The sequence below is a fragment of the Hylobates moloch genome, unplaced genomic scaffold (assembly GCF_009828535.3).
Source record: "Hylobates moloch isolate HMO894 unplaced genomic scaffold, HMol_V3 SCAFFOLD_22, whole genome shotgun sequence".
In the NCBI taxonomy this organism is placed as follows: domain Eukaryota; kingdom Metazoa; phylum Chordata; class Mammalia; order Primates; family Hylobatidae; genus Hylobates; species Hylobates moloch.
In genome coordinates this window covers 33,668,795-33,681,769 of record NW_026652297.1, presented here as the reverse complement: position 1 = coordinate 33,681,769, position 12,975 = coordinate 33,668,795, and the positions used below count along the sequence as shown (strand labels likewise).

Sequence of the window (12,975 nt, the reverse complement as noted above, 5' to 3'; positions counted from 1 at the left end):
TTCCCAAGAAAAGAAGAAACAAATGATCTGCTGTAATCATATAAGACCGAAGTAAACATCTGTACCAGGTACTTTAAGGTAGCATTAAAAGAGTTCTATACGCAAGCAGTGATGTGTCATTTAGTTGGTTTCACTTGGTATTTTCAAAATACTAAACGCATTCTATTTTCATTGTGTCCAATTCTCTTAAGTATTTTTAAAAGTTCCATTCTAGTGGGTTAGCTTTGTTGTTCAAACTTTGACATCACCCCCGTACCTCATTCTCTCTTCATTCAGCCTTCTTTAAGGACCTGCTACTCCTATTGTCCTCATTGTAATCTATGAAATCACCACTTTAGTAGTGTGAAAACTTCATTTACTCTAAATCTAATTCTCTCATCTTCTCCCACCCCTCACTTACTCTCTTCATCTGCAATTTTACATCCTCCTTAAAAAGAAAAAATCCCCTCCTTCCTCTCTTCTCTTATAAAATCTCACATTCTTCAAGATTTCTATGCCTCAAATCTTACAGAATTAAAGTGAAGAGCAGGCTGATCTTGTCTTTGATTCCACAGCTTGCTTACTTCAAGATAAGATACCCACCTGATTTGCAACTAACCAATTCAAGTCCATGTCATTGCCTCCTACTCTCTTTTTCAAATCATTGCCATGCTAGATTCATCTGGGTGATTTCCACACCAGGATGAAATTCTTCCTTCCCACTCTCCATTGCCATTATTTTTATAACTTGCTAAACTTTCACTGTTACTTATAGACCTTTCTTAATATCTGGATGAATTCATCAGTAATGCCTGTTTGTGAAATCCCCTTTTACTAAGACACAATTTAACTGTCATCTATTCAAAGACGTTCTCCCTGATCTTCAAAGCTAAAAAAGGTCTCTTCTTGCAATGGCTAACTTTAACATTTCAATACCACTACTCACATGCTAATATATTACATGCTGTTCTGTATTACAGTTGTTCCTAATCTTGTCTTATCTCTCCTACTACCCTGCAAAGTCCTTAGTCCTTCAGCACAAAGATTGTGCCTTATTCATTTATGGGGTTTGGATATAATAGAGCTTAATTTGTTCAACGAATGAACAATTCTGTAGTTGGAGATAAAAGGTTGTAAAAGGGAAAGCCTGATCTAGATAATTTATAAAACAGCTTTAAATTTTTATTCTTAAATAGATTTAAGCTTACCAAAACAGAAAGGAAAATAATTATTTATAGTAGTTCGAAATGACATTGCTTCCTTTTCTAGAACAAAGAATAATTAAAGACCACCTGTTTTAAAAGTGATATGCTTTAAGATCTTCCATATTTTCATAGTTAATATACACTGCACATTCTTTAGGATCTCTTAAAGGTAATCATCTATCTGAAAGACTTTCAGAGATGAAGCAACACCTGCCAAGACAGACTATTTCACACTTGGAAAAATACAATGATGTACAAATTTCTTTCATGTTTGAATAAAACCTATTCCCATACGTTTTCTCCGATGGAGACAAAGTATAACTTTAAATTTTTAAAAATCACTCAAAAATAAAAGTTACTAAATATGTATCAATAACATAGTAACTGGATATCATGACCATTTTGTCTTATCTACAGAACATGCACATCCTACTTAAGCAAGTAAAATACTTAGCCTATAGATAACCAACTTAGAATAAAGCCTCAGTTTTATACAAAATACTAACATATCATAAAATTTAGTACATGGGTGGTTAAGAATAATATCCTTACAGTATGGCATTATTAAATTCTGATAAGCCTCATTTATTTCATAATATGTACATAAAACACACATTAGTATCTATATGCTATTATATTAGCAGATATGTATACATACATACCCCTACACATATATTTATATATTAATAGATGCATTTTTAAACATTTAAACGTAAAATAGGTCTTTATTTTTGGCTTTAAAGTCCTTCCTAAAATGTTATATTCAACGATCTGTTAAATTCATATCGTAGTTTACCTTTTTTTCAACCTTAACTCAAAAATGAAAAAAGTGAAAATTACTTTCTCATTGTTTCTTAATGAGTTGATAAGGTATACAATTATAACTTGAGGTGTACAATTATAACTTGATGAAGTTCTACAAAAAAATCTCCATTATGAGCTGGGCGCGGTGGCTCATGCCTGTAATCCCAGCACTTTGCGAGGCGGAGGTGGGCGGATCACTTGAGGTCAGAAGTTCGAGATCAGCCTGGTCAACATGGTGAAATTCCGTCTCTACTAAAAATACAAAAATTAGCCGGGGGTGGTGGTGCACGCTGTAATCCCAGCTTCTAGGGAGACTGAGACATGAGAATTGCTTGAACCCAGGAGGCGGATGTTGCAGTGAGCCAAGATTGCACCACTGCACTCCAGCCTGGGTGACAGAGCAAGACTGTCTCAAAAAAACAAAACAAAACAAAAAACAAAAATTCCATTATGTATCTCGAAATTATTAGGAGTGAAGTTTGTGAAGTCAATGAATTATAAGATTTTTAAAACTACATCTTGTGTATGACTTGAGGAACGTGAACAAGCAAGAGGTGAAGCACACAGGTAGAAAAGGAAACAGGAAAGCACTCAGGTACCCAGGCTCCCCCACCAGACACCACCACTTCCAACGGGCTATAATATCACCATAGCATCTAGTGATCAGCAAGGGCAGTATATTCCTAAAAGGGCACTGAATACTCAGAAAGATCCACTGCTCAAAATATTTCTCTAACATTCCACTAAATAAAAATTCATGTGGTAAGTGATTGTTTTGAAGCAGCAAATATCATGGGGGAGGGTGATGTGAAGCCCATTAAGGCAATTCATACTTTGTCTTATGTTAATTAACCACCTTTCCTAAAATCTTATTAAAACCTAAAGACATGAAAAATTTATTTGGAGAGGCAATGTACACCAGTGACATATTGATAATAAAGACATAATTTAGGCTCTGCCACTTAATATTGAAGTTCTCTAGGGCAAAGTATTTAATTTTTGTGAATCCAGTTTCTCTGATCAACCTCACATCATGGTTTTAATGATTATAAGTGACAATGTCATCCAATAAACTTTCCCACTGATCCAAGGATTGTTATTATCTACAACCTGAGAAGCATGAGAGGGGGACAAAATGAAGGAAAGCAGGAGTGCAGCAGTGGGTGAGGGTGCAATGGCAGAAAACCAGAGAGATCTAGAAGGGCCACTGAGACCCCGAGATGATCAGGAGAACCCAAAGGGGCAGTTCTAACAAAGAAGCAGAGAAATGGAAAAAGATAAAGTGTCCTGATTATGCGACAAGTGGTAGTACATAAATACTGATAACAAAGTATAAACCTGTATATATACAGGATTTAACTACAAATCCCAGTCATTGCTAAATAGGTTTTCATTTATTTTGAGCATATATTTGAATTTAAACATTATGCCAGCCTATGAGTTAAAAGTCAAGTTTTCAGATCTTTATTATTCCAGACAATCTTCTAGAGACTTTTACTAATGAGTTTTCCCATACTTCTTGTTAGTCTTACACACGTTTAAGAATTAACTGTTATGTCAAAAGCTTATCAAAACTGATGAACAGCAACACCACCGAAAAAAACAGGTTGGCATCCTTTTTAAATTGTTGATATCCTCTCTACTCAGAATAATTAAAAGCTAATCTTGTTATGTTTCAATGAGCGAAGTAACTTTTACTTGCCCAAATTGTTCTCCCTCTTAATCTTAACATTAAATTCAAAAGCCACACCTGAACTTTGGTCACCTACTTTAACACATGAAAAAGAATTCAAAGCCAAACTGATCTCTTATATTTTTAACTTTAAAAAAAAATTAGCTGGGCATGGTGGCACACGCCTGCAGTCCCAGCTACTCGGGAGGCTAAAGCAGGAGAATCACTTCAGCCCAGGAGGCGGAGGTTGCAGTGAGCGGAGATCGCACCACTGCACTTCAGCCTAGGCGACAGAGCAAGACTCCGTCTCAAAAAACTAAACAAAACAAAACAATGACTTGTAACTGTAACTGCTGTATCAAATTATTCATTACAGGTACTGATATTATACTTCATTTATATTGTACCTGGAATCCAGATAAAATAGTTGATTTAGCACAGAATTTCATATAATGAAGTTGTACCTAAAAATAAATTCAGGACAGTTTGAGTATCTCAACACTGTGGTACTATTGGACAGATCTTCCATGTGGCAATATCATTATGTGTCACTATTATTCCATCTTGAAGTTTAAAAATCTTTAGGAAGAATTATAATGATACTTATAGGTACTATTTTTATTTCTGACAAATTCCTGTTACAGTTTCTTTCATAATCTACCGTAACTAATTTATCTGCAGGCTCTTTCCCTTCTACTGTAGTGGAAATCTACTGAAAACAATACCTTTATCATCTCTATTCCTAGAGGAGTTTTTACAAAACTCCTCAATTCCAACAAAAGTAAATAAACTAGTATGGAACTCAAAGTCTCCCAAAACCTGTATTGTCTAATAATATATTATTCTTATTACATTGTCTTACCCATCAGTAATTTTTATCAGACTGAAGACATGCCTTGCCTTTTCTACCCTTTACTATTCCCTTAATTTTAAATAAAGTTCCTGTATTTTAAAAACAAATGCTGTTCTTTACCATTTAGGTCAAGGTCACCCATTCATTAAACATATTAGGCCCTTAACATGTGCTAGGGAAAGTTCCAGATCCTGGAAGCACAATAATGGAAAACACATGGTGTTACCCTCAAAGTGTCCCAGGGTCCCTTGTGAAGCCTTTCCTAATTATCTCTGTTGAAAGTAGATTTCTTGTGGGCCGGGTACAGTGGCTCATGCCTGTAATCCCAGCACTTTGGGAGGCCAAGGCGGGTGGATCACCTGAGATCAGGAGTTTGAGACCAGCCTGATCAACATGGAAAAACCCTGTCTCTACTAAAAATACAAAATAGCTCAGCATGGTGGTGCATGCCTGTAACCCCAGCTACACGGGAGGCTGAGACAGAAGAATCGCTTGAACCTGGGAGGCGGAGTTTGTGGCGAGCCAAGATCACGCCATTGCACTCCAGCCTGGGCATACAGAGCAAGACTCTGTCTCAAAAAAAAAAAAAAAAAAACAGATTTCTTTTCTCGGTGTTTAAAACAGTAAGTTCTTACACTTATAAAAGACAGTGTGTGTGTGTGTGTGTGTGTGTGTGCGTGTCATCTATTGCTAAAAGTAGAACCTATATAATAGACACCCTAAATTATTTTCTTGATTGGAATGTTGAAGAGAAAAATTAAGAGTGTATATATTCTGATCAAGATAAAATTATCCCTCAGAAAAAGTACTTACAACAGATTTTTAAGGATTAGAATGTGTCTGTTAGTCAGAAATTAGCTATTAGAGTCATAGAGAAGATTAGTGTTTGATAAACAGAATGGAAAAGGCTTATCAAGCAGCAAAGAGAAAGGGCTGAAGTAAAGAAGAGAAAATTTAAATTAAAAACATAAAGCTTGAACTTTCTTTCTTTCATCTCCAAAGGTGGGAGAAGGAAGTTACAGTTCTTATAGCTAAGTAGCTGAAACACAGCATACTACTTAAAAACAATCTAAGAATACAGAGGTTTTTAGGGACTCTGAATAAGCAAAGTCACTAACCTCATTAATTCTTCCACTTTATCATCTACATCTAGGTCCTCTTCTGAGGCTTCAAAACTGTATGACCTCTGACCCATGCTGTTTGCATGGTAGCGAGTTGGTGACATCTTTCCATTGGATGTAGATAATCGCTCATTATTCTCCCTCCCATTTTGATTGGTAGTGCAAGGCTGTGGGGACGTATCATAACTGTTGCTAGGTGATGGGGACATTCCCGAATGCTGCGTCTGTGTGGAAGCTGTAGCTGTAGAGGAAGATGCTGGGACATTGTTGGTACTATTCCCATATGAACTTCCTCCATAGCTGGACCTTCTTCCAAACTTGTCACTATGCTCTTGATCAAGACGGTCCAAAGTTTCCAAGGCATGGAGAATTTCATGTTTAGTCATTCCAGTACGCCGAAGTCGCTGAAGCAGATCTATCTGCTCTATGGTAAATCTGGGTTCATCTGTATAATGAGACATGGTTTCCAGCAAACTAAAAAAAAAAAAAAAAAAAGATAAAAAGAAGTCTCTTTATTGACAGAGCACATATTATACCAAAGCACATATTATAGAGAATATGTGCTACCAAAGCACATATTATAGAGAATGCTCAGAAGATGCAATATTTCTACATAAGCTTCTTTATTGAAAATGAAGGTATGTCCCATGCTAGAATGATTGTGCCATGGCAAATGGATTGGTACAGATACTAAATGTATTAGTAGGGGAACATAGGTATAACATAAAACCTGATTTCATATAGCATACACTTTACATTTTCCTCAATTTTGGTAAATAACAGAACCAAAATTTTAGTTATGTAAATAATACCAAAACAACAGATTAGGTACAAGGATTGCACTAAGCCCAGGCTATGTGATAACTCAGAAGTGTTTTGCCCATCTCAAGTGTATTACTCTACATTACAGTATTAATGGAAAATTACTGAAAAAAATAGTTTGTATTATATTATTTACCAAATATTAGCTAAACAGACCTAGGAATTCTCTACAACCTCACTTAGTGAAAACAAATGATTTGCTAAGCTAAGTCCAAGCAAATGCTAATAACCAGCAAAAATATTTAAGTGGAAAACAGAGGTACATTAAAAAAAAAAAAAAGCACCATTTCATTCACCAGTTTTTCATCTCTGGTAATGCATTCTCTCTTAATAGCTACCCTGAGAAATAGATCTTTCGTGGTTGTAGCCAAACAATGCTATTCATTTTTCTTAGGAAATTACTTTTACATGTTTCCTTTAACTAGCACAAGATACTGCAGCACATCAGAAAATGTTTTCTTAGGGTGAATAACAATATTAAGAGAGTAGTCAAATACTGTAAAAATTCTCACTGCTTGAATTCCTTTGTTGTTGTTGTTGTTGTTTTGGATATGAAGTTTCACTCTTGTCACCCAGGCTGGAGTGCAGTGGCGCAGTCTTGGCTCACTGCAACCTCCACCTCCTAGGTTCAAGCGATTCTCCTGCCTCCACCTCCTGAGTAGCTGGGATTACAGGTACCTGCCACCAAGCCTGGCTACTTTTATATTTTTAGTAGAGATGGGGTTTCAACATGTTGGCCAGGCTGGTCTCAAACTCCTGACCTCAGTTGATTTGTCCGCCTCGGCCTCCCAAAGTGCTGGGATTACAGGTGTGAGCCACCATGCTCGGCCTTGAATTCCTTTCTTATAAGACCTGACTTTCCCATTCAAGATTTTTTAAAGTTGTAATCTCTTTTATTTTGATATTTATTGTTCTAGTGCCAAATATAATGCACGGCATGCAGTAGGCTCTCAATAAGTGTTTGCAGATGGAAACAGATGTCAAGAAATTTCTTCATCTTTCTCAAACAAACATCTGCTCTGGGCCAGTGCCCTATAGCTACTGAAGTTCTCACTGTTTCTTTGTCCTTCTACCCGAAAACTTTATTAACAGTCACTTCTAGGCAGGAACTGGGTACGAGTTTCACATAACATAATCTCATCCAATTCTCACAGCAACTCTCTGTGGTAGATGTTCTTTATTCCTTTCATTTTATGTTGATGGATTGATTGTTGAGGAAACTAAAGCTCAGTGTAGTTTTGTACTTTTCAAAAAATCTGAGTAAACAGTAGGAAAAAGATTTAAGCCTAGATCTTATTGACTCCAAAAGCACACATCATTCTCCTTTACAATACATTGCAGGACTTAACTGGAAACATGATTTGGGACACAGGCTATTCTACTCCTTTAAGTCTCATTTAAAGCCATTTAGATAAAACTACTCTAATTACTGATGAACCTAGGGGTACTAGTAATAGTTTTCTACATTTAAAATCCTTGCTCCATCTAGGATTTTTATTGACTTAACAAGTAGAAAAAATTGGGGCTTTATTTCATTCCAAGTGGACAGCTAGATGTCATACGTTTTTATTGAATATCTGTCTTCTCCTCCGATGTGAAATGCTGCCTTTATCATATACACGATTTCCATATGAATCTGCATTACCTTTGGATTGTCTATTCCATTTCACTGATTATCTTTCAAATCCTTTCAAAAATAAGTAGGGAAAAATCTAGAACTGTAGACGAAATCTCCCTAGTTTTTAAAACAAGCTCATTAAAATAAAACAAAACCAAACACACACATTCTGTGGACCTAAACATGTTGCAGGCCATTTGTGCCCATGGGCCACAGTATCTGCTCTACACCTACAAATGTTACGGTCTGATTTCTTCCAATACTCACTTGTAACAAGTTAGCCATCATTTTAAAAAGGCCTATTTTCATGATTATTATATTCTTTCTTGATGGCCTATGTTACCCCACAATATTTTGTAATGAAAAAAATTAAACATAAACATTATTATTTTCCCTTGAAAATGAAGTAGACCTGTTTGTTGCTATTTTCAGTCTTCATGTTATCAAAGTATTTCATAAAGCAATCTTACTTTAGATGACTTCAATAACTGTTTTATTATATGGACAAAAATCCCCATTCATAGTATTTTCCTATAGTATTCATATCAGAGTAGTTAGTTATCTGTATACAGTTCTTCAAACCATTCCTTGTATAGAGCAGCACTCTGTATTAGCATAAAACAAAAGTAAATTATATGAATTTCACTTATTACTGAAAAGTATCCATCCTAACACTTGAATTAGAATTGTCAAAACTAAAGATTTCACAGCATATGAAACAATCTAATATTTCGTGTCATTTCAGATTCATTGACTATTAGAACCACTTTTATTCCAAGTCATAAAAGGAGAAACAATAGGCCACCTATTTACTTTGTCTGCCTAGAACACCTCATTGTTTCCAAGCACATGTTCTTGGGCTATCACTTGCAATACCCCACCTTCTGGCCAGTGGGGTGAGCACACAAGAAAGCCAAACCTTGCTCTCCCCATAATTTTCTAGTCAGACAAGGGGAAAGATGAACAGTCACCATAACTGTGTTCAGTTGCAGGAAGATATTAGTCTGGTAAATTCCTCATTATACAGAAGCAGCTAGTTCATGGGAGGATGAAGCAGACATACCAAGAAACGTAGAACAGAGCAATGGACAAAGCTCTGCAGTGCTCACATCCCTTGTTCCAATAATCCCTAAGCCCCTGACACATCCCTGCTCTTCTTGCTGTTTTGTTTCATCAGAGAATACATTTCCCTTTATGTATCACCTTGTTCAAATTAGATGTCTGTGCCCTGCACTGAGAGTTCCCTAATGCAAACATAACCTAAAGCAAAATGATCCACAAGTACTAGAATGATCATTCGTATGATCACTACAAAGCAAAATGATTAAGAGCATAACAAACAGGATCAAAGCATGCATGTGACACTGAAGATACAATATTTTACTGAGAAAACGCTGGGACTAGAAGCTCTCCTGGATATTGAGAATAATGTTCTAATGTGTATTAATATAAACAAAGGCATATACTCTGGCATTTCACAATCTTCTCATAATTTACCTAGTTTAAGCATATAATCACGAATTTATGGCAGTAAATGACCTACAAAGGTCATCTAAGTCCATGATACCAGGAATTCTTTTATAACAGAAAAAGATAACATGTAAGAATTGATTTTCTTATGCACAAGGATTGTTCAGAGGATAAGGAACATCTTTCACTTTAAATTACTAATCTGAATGCAGACTCAGGCCAACAATAATTGAAAATGATGTGAGAAGAATTTCAACAATGTAGTAACAGACAATGTTTAAGGCATAAAAGAACAATTAAATTCAGGAATTATGGCTCAGTTCATAAACTGATATTCTAAGAAAATATCATACCATAAGACCATAATAATAACTTTTCACAATACATTTTATCCTGACTTGAATATGTACCTAAACCCTTCTTGGATAAGGCATGAGGTCCAGAATATACTTTCATAAGCTAAATTCTACAAACATGTAGAGCAAAGAAGATTAAAGCACTCACAAATAATTAATCTTGAAATCACAGAGGTAAAAAGGACATACTACCTTACTTGTAAAGCACCAACAGTAAAATTTTATTAGATAACAGCTTTTTCTTCAGCTCAATTCTGCTGTCTTTATTTTTATTATCTAGAATGACTAGGCAAAATAGGTTAGTTTTGTTTTGCATACATGATATTTACTGCATGCTAATTTAACACACTCTAAAGTCAATCACAATATTTTTATCAGAGAGAGAACTCTCCATCCTCTCAGGAATGTCACCTCATGTCAAACTGCAAATGTGAGTTACTGTCACAACTACTGGATTTCAAAATACATATACACTCAAGAGCTTAACAGACACTTTGGGAGCTTAGGCTGTGGCAGGGCTACTCTCTGTCAGTAGCTTCTCCAAAACCAGAGAGCTCAGGCTGCAACAGGCCTCAAAGCTTTTACACCTTGCAGGCCAGCATTTTCTAGCACTGAGGGGCCTTCTTTGTGGTCTCGGATCTCAGCTATGGTGGTCAAGCCAGCCTCTCCCAAGAACTGCTAATATAAAGGTACACCTCCACCTTTAGCCTTCACTTGAACACAGAGGCCTCCTTTCATCATAATTGAGCAAAGACACTTTAATAGCTTTGGAACACACTCATAATGTGGTTAATGTACCTCATCTATTGAGTGTATTCCTTGTGAAGTCTGTCCATGTTACTCTCCCCATCTTTAAGTACTGTGAACCCAAGAAAAAATTCTCTTTGTATGGCAATAAACACTGTGATTCATGAAATCATACTTTGATTATCTTATTTCTACCATATGTGACAAAAACCCAAGTACAAACATGCACATTTATAGAGGGAGATATAAATTAGGTGTGGAATGAGAAAACCGGAGACCATTTAGACAAAAATCATTCATCTAAGTAACATTTATTGAGTGCCTACTATGTAACAGATCCTGTGCAAGGCACAGAGGACACAACAAGGAACAAATCAGGCAAAAATTCATGGCTTCATGATGCTTACATTCATTTTAGTAACTATTAGACATCTTACTATTTTCAATAGCCATTAGACATCTTAACTCTCCTGAATGCATAGCCATCTATCTCAGAAACTTCTAGGCTTTGAGCAGTTAAAAATAATAAGTAATTTTATATTCAATTTAAAATTAATGTCAAAATTCAAAGTGGAAAATAGAAATGGTAAAAGAGAAGACTGACAGATTGAAAATAGCCATTAGCAAATAAATTTTTTTAAAAAGTGGGGAGGGAAACTAAGGCCCAAAGAGCTGAAGTGCCTTCCCAAGGATATAGCTACTTAGCAGAAAGTCAGGCTATAGTTCACATCTTCTAGGTCTGTTCCAGAAACTTTTTACTATATCATAGAATCTACTGGGGTGGGGGGTGGGGGGGAACTATAACGAAAAGCCTAAATAATAAGGAAAATCTCTCTTAATGTCTACTTACTGTATTATAGAACTGTCAACCAAAACGGAAGGAATTTAAGCAAAGTGGAGACTCCATCAAATTTTAGAAAATACTTATGCTAAAGGCACTCTGCATTCGACTCTAAAGATGCACTTAATGAGCTAATAGATACTCTGTCTTCTCTAATATCTGAAATTCCCGTAACACTTTTATTCAAAGGCCTATTTAATATGAACTGGTGGTTATAGTTCATATCCTAGCACAAAAACACTCTCAACATAATACCACTATCTCAATTTGTATTTTCTGCCTGACTCCAAAGAAAGGCTAGCACATTAGCTAATAGGCTTAACTACATTATCATGCCCCTAGCAGGTAAAGGAAAATGGTTAAGGTGCTAGGAGTTTTTACACAAAAGGCAACATGAAGGTGTATGCTTCCAGTAGTCTGCTTGTCACAAGGAATCTAATACTAGCTCTCTTCAACTGTTAGTCATCTATCTCGGACGCTTCTAAGCTTTAAGCAGTTAAAAATAAGTAATTTTATATTCAATTTAAAATTAATGTTAAAATTCAAAGTTGAAAACAGAAATGGTAAGAGAAGGCTGATAGATTTAAAAATTCATTTCTCACCACATGATCATGACACTTATTCACCTTAATGTCAAATAGGTATACCATTTGATTCATTCTCTAAAAAAATCTTTTCAACTCTACAAACATCTGTTGTCAAATCTGGATCATAATCATAATGACATCTTAACTTTACTAAAATGATTGTGAAGATAAAAATTAAAAAGGACTTGATACTTACACCACTGGAAAGGAACTGAGCATAATTTACATGAGGCGGATCAATATCCTTTCCAGAGATGATCTGCTTTATCTACCATTCTGTAGAACAAAGATAGAAAATTGAGAAATATTTATGTTAATCAAGTGCTGAATAAAAATTTTAATTATATAACTTATGGATATCAAAAGTTAACACTAGCTAATCATGTTAAATATTATATCTTCTGATTTGCATTCTACTGCTTTATTCACCATACACTTTGATCCCTTTCAATTCAGACACAGATCTTCACAAAAAATGGTATCTACTATTCATTGTTTAGAAGCTAAAGATCATGAAGACAACTTATTAGCTGGTTAAAACCATAGTTACAGAGGCACTGATTTCCATTAACTCTAAGATTATAAATTAGACAAAAGTTAAAAATGTTGATGTCAAAAACTCTCACATTAAAATACACATTCAGTACTGAATTATATTAAGCATGGCCAAAGTGTCCAACAATGACTAATGATATATGCAAAATGTACAAGGTAAACTTAGAAATCTTTCATATTTGTATATTCTTAATTGTAGCATTAATGAAGTTCCTGTTGTAGATAATTTTCTTGCTGACTTAAAAACAGGCCAGGCGTGGTGGCTCACGCCTGTAATCCCAGCACTTTGGGAGGCCAAGGCGGGTGGATCACCTGAAGTCAGGAGTTCGAGACCAGCCTGACCAA

The 12,975-nt window shown here is 35.6% G+C and overlaps 1 protein-coding gene across 14 annotated transcripts in view; it reads right to left on the bottom strand.

Annotated features, from left to right (window-relative positions):
- Positions 1 to 12,975, bottom strand: part of HMBOX1 (homeobox containing 1) — a 174,430-nt gene that overhangs the window by 79,172 nt on the left and 82,283 nt on the right. For all 14 annotated transcript variants that reach the window (XM_032143947.2, XM_032143956.2, XM_032143952.2 and 11 more), the window contains 2 exons: positions 12,272 to 12,351; positions 5,632 to 6,108 (listed from right to left, as the gene is read on the bottom strand). In XM_032143947.2, the coding sequence (XP_031999838.1) occupies positions 5,632 to 6,108; positions 12,272 to 12,294 (500 nt within the window). In that variant the 5' untranslated portion in view covers positions 12,295 to 12,351. The remainder of the gene's footprint in view (positions 1 to 5,631; positions 6,109 to 12,271; positions 12,352 to 12,975) is intronic.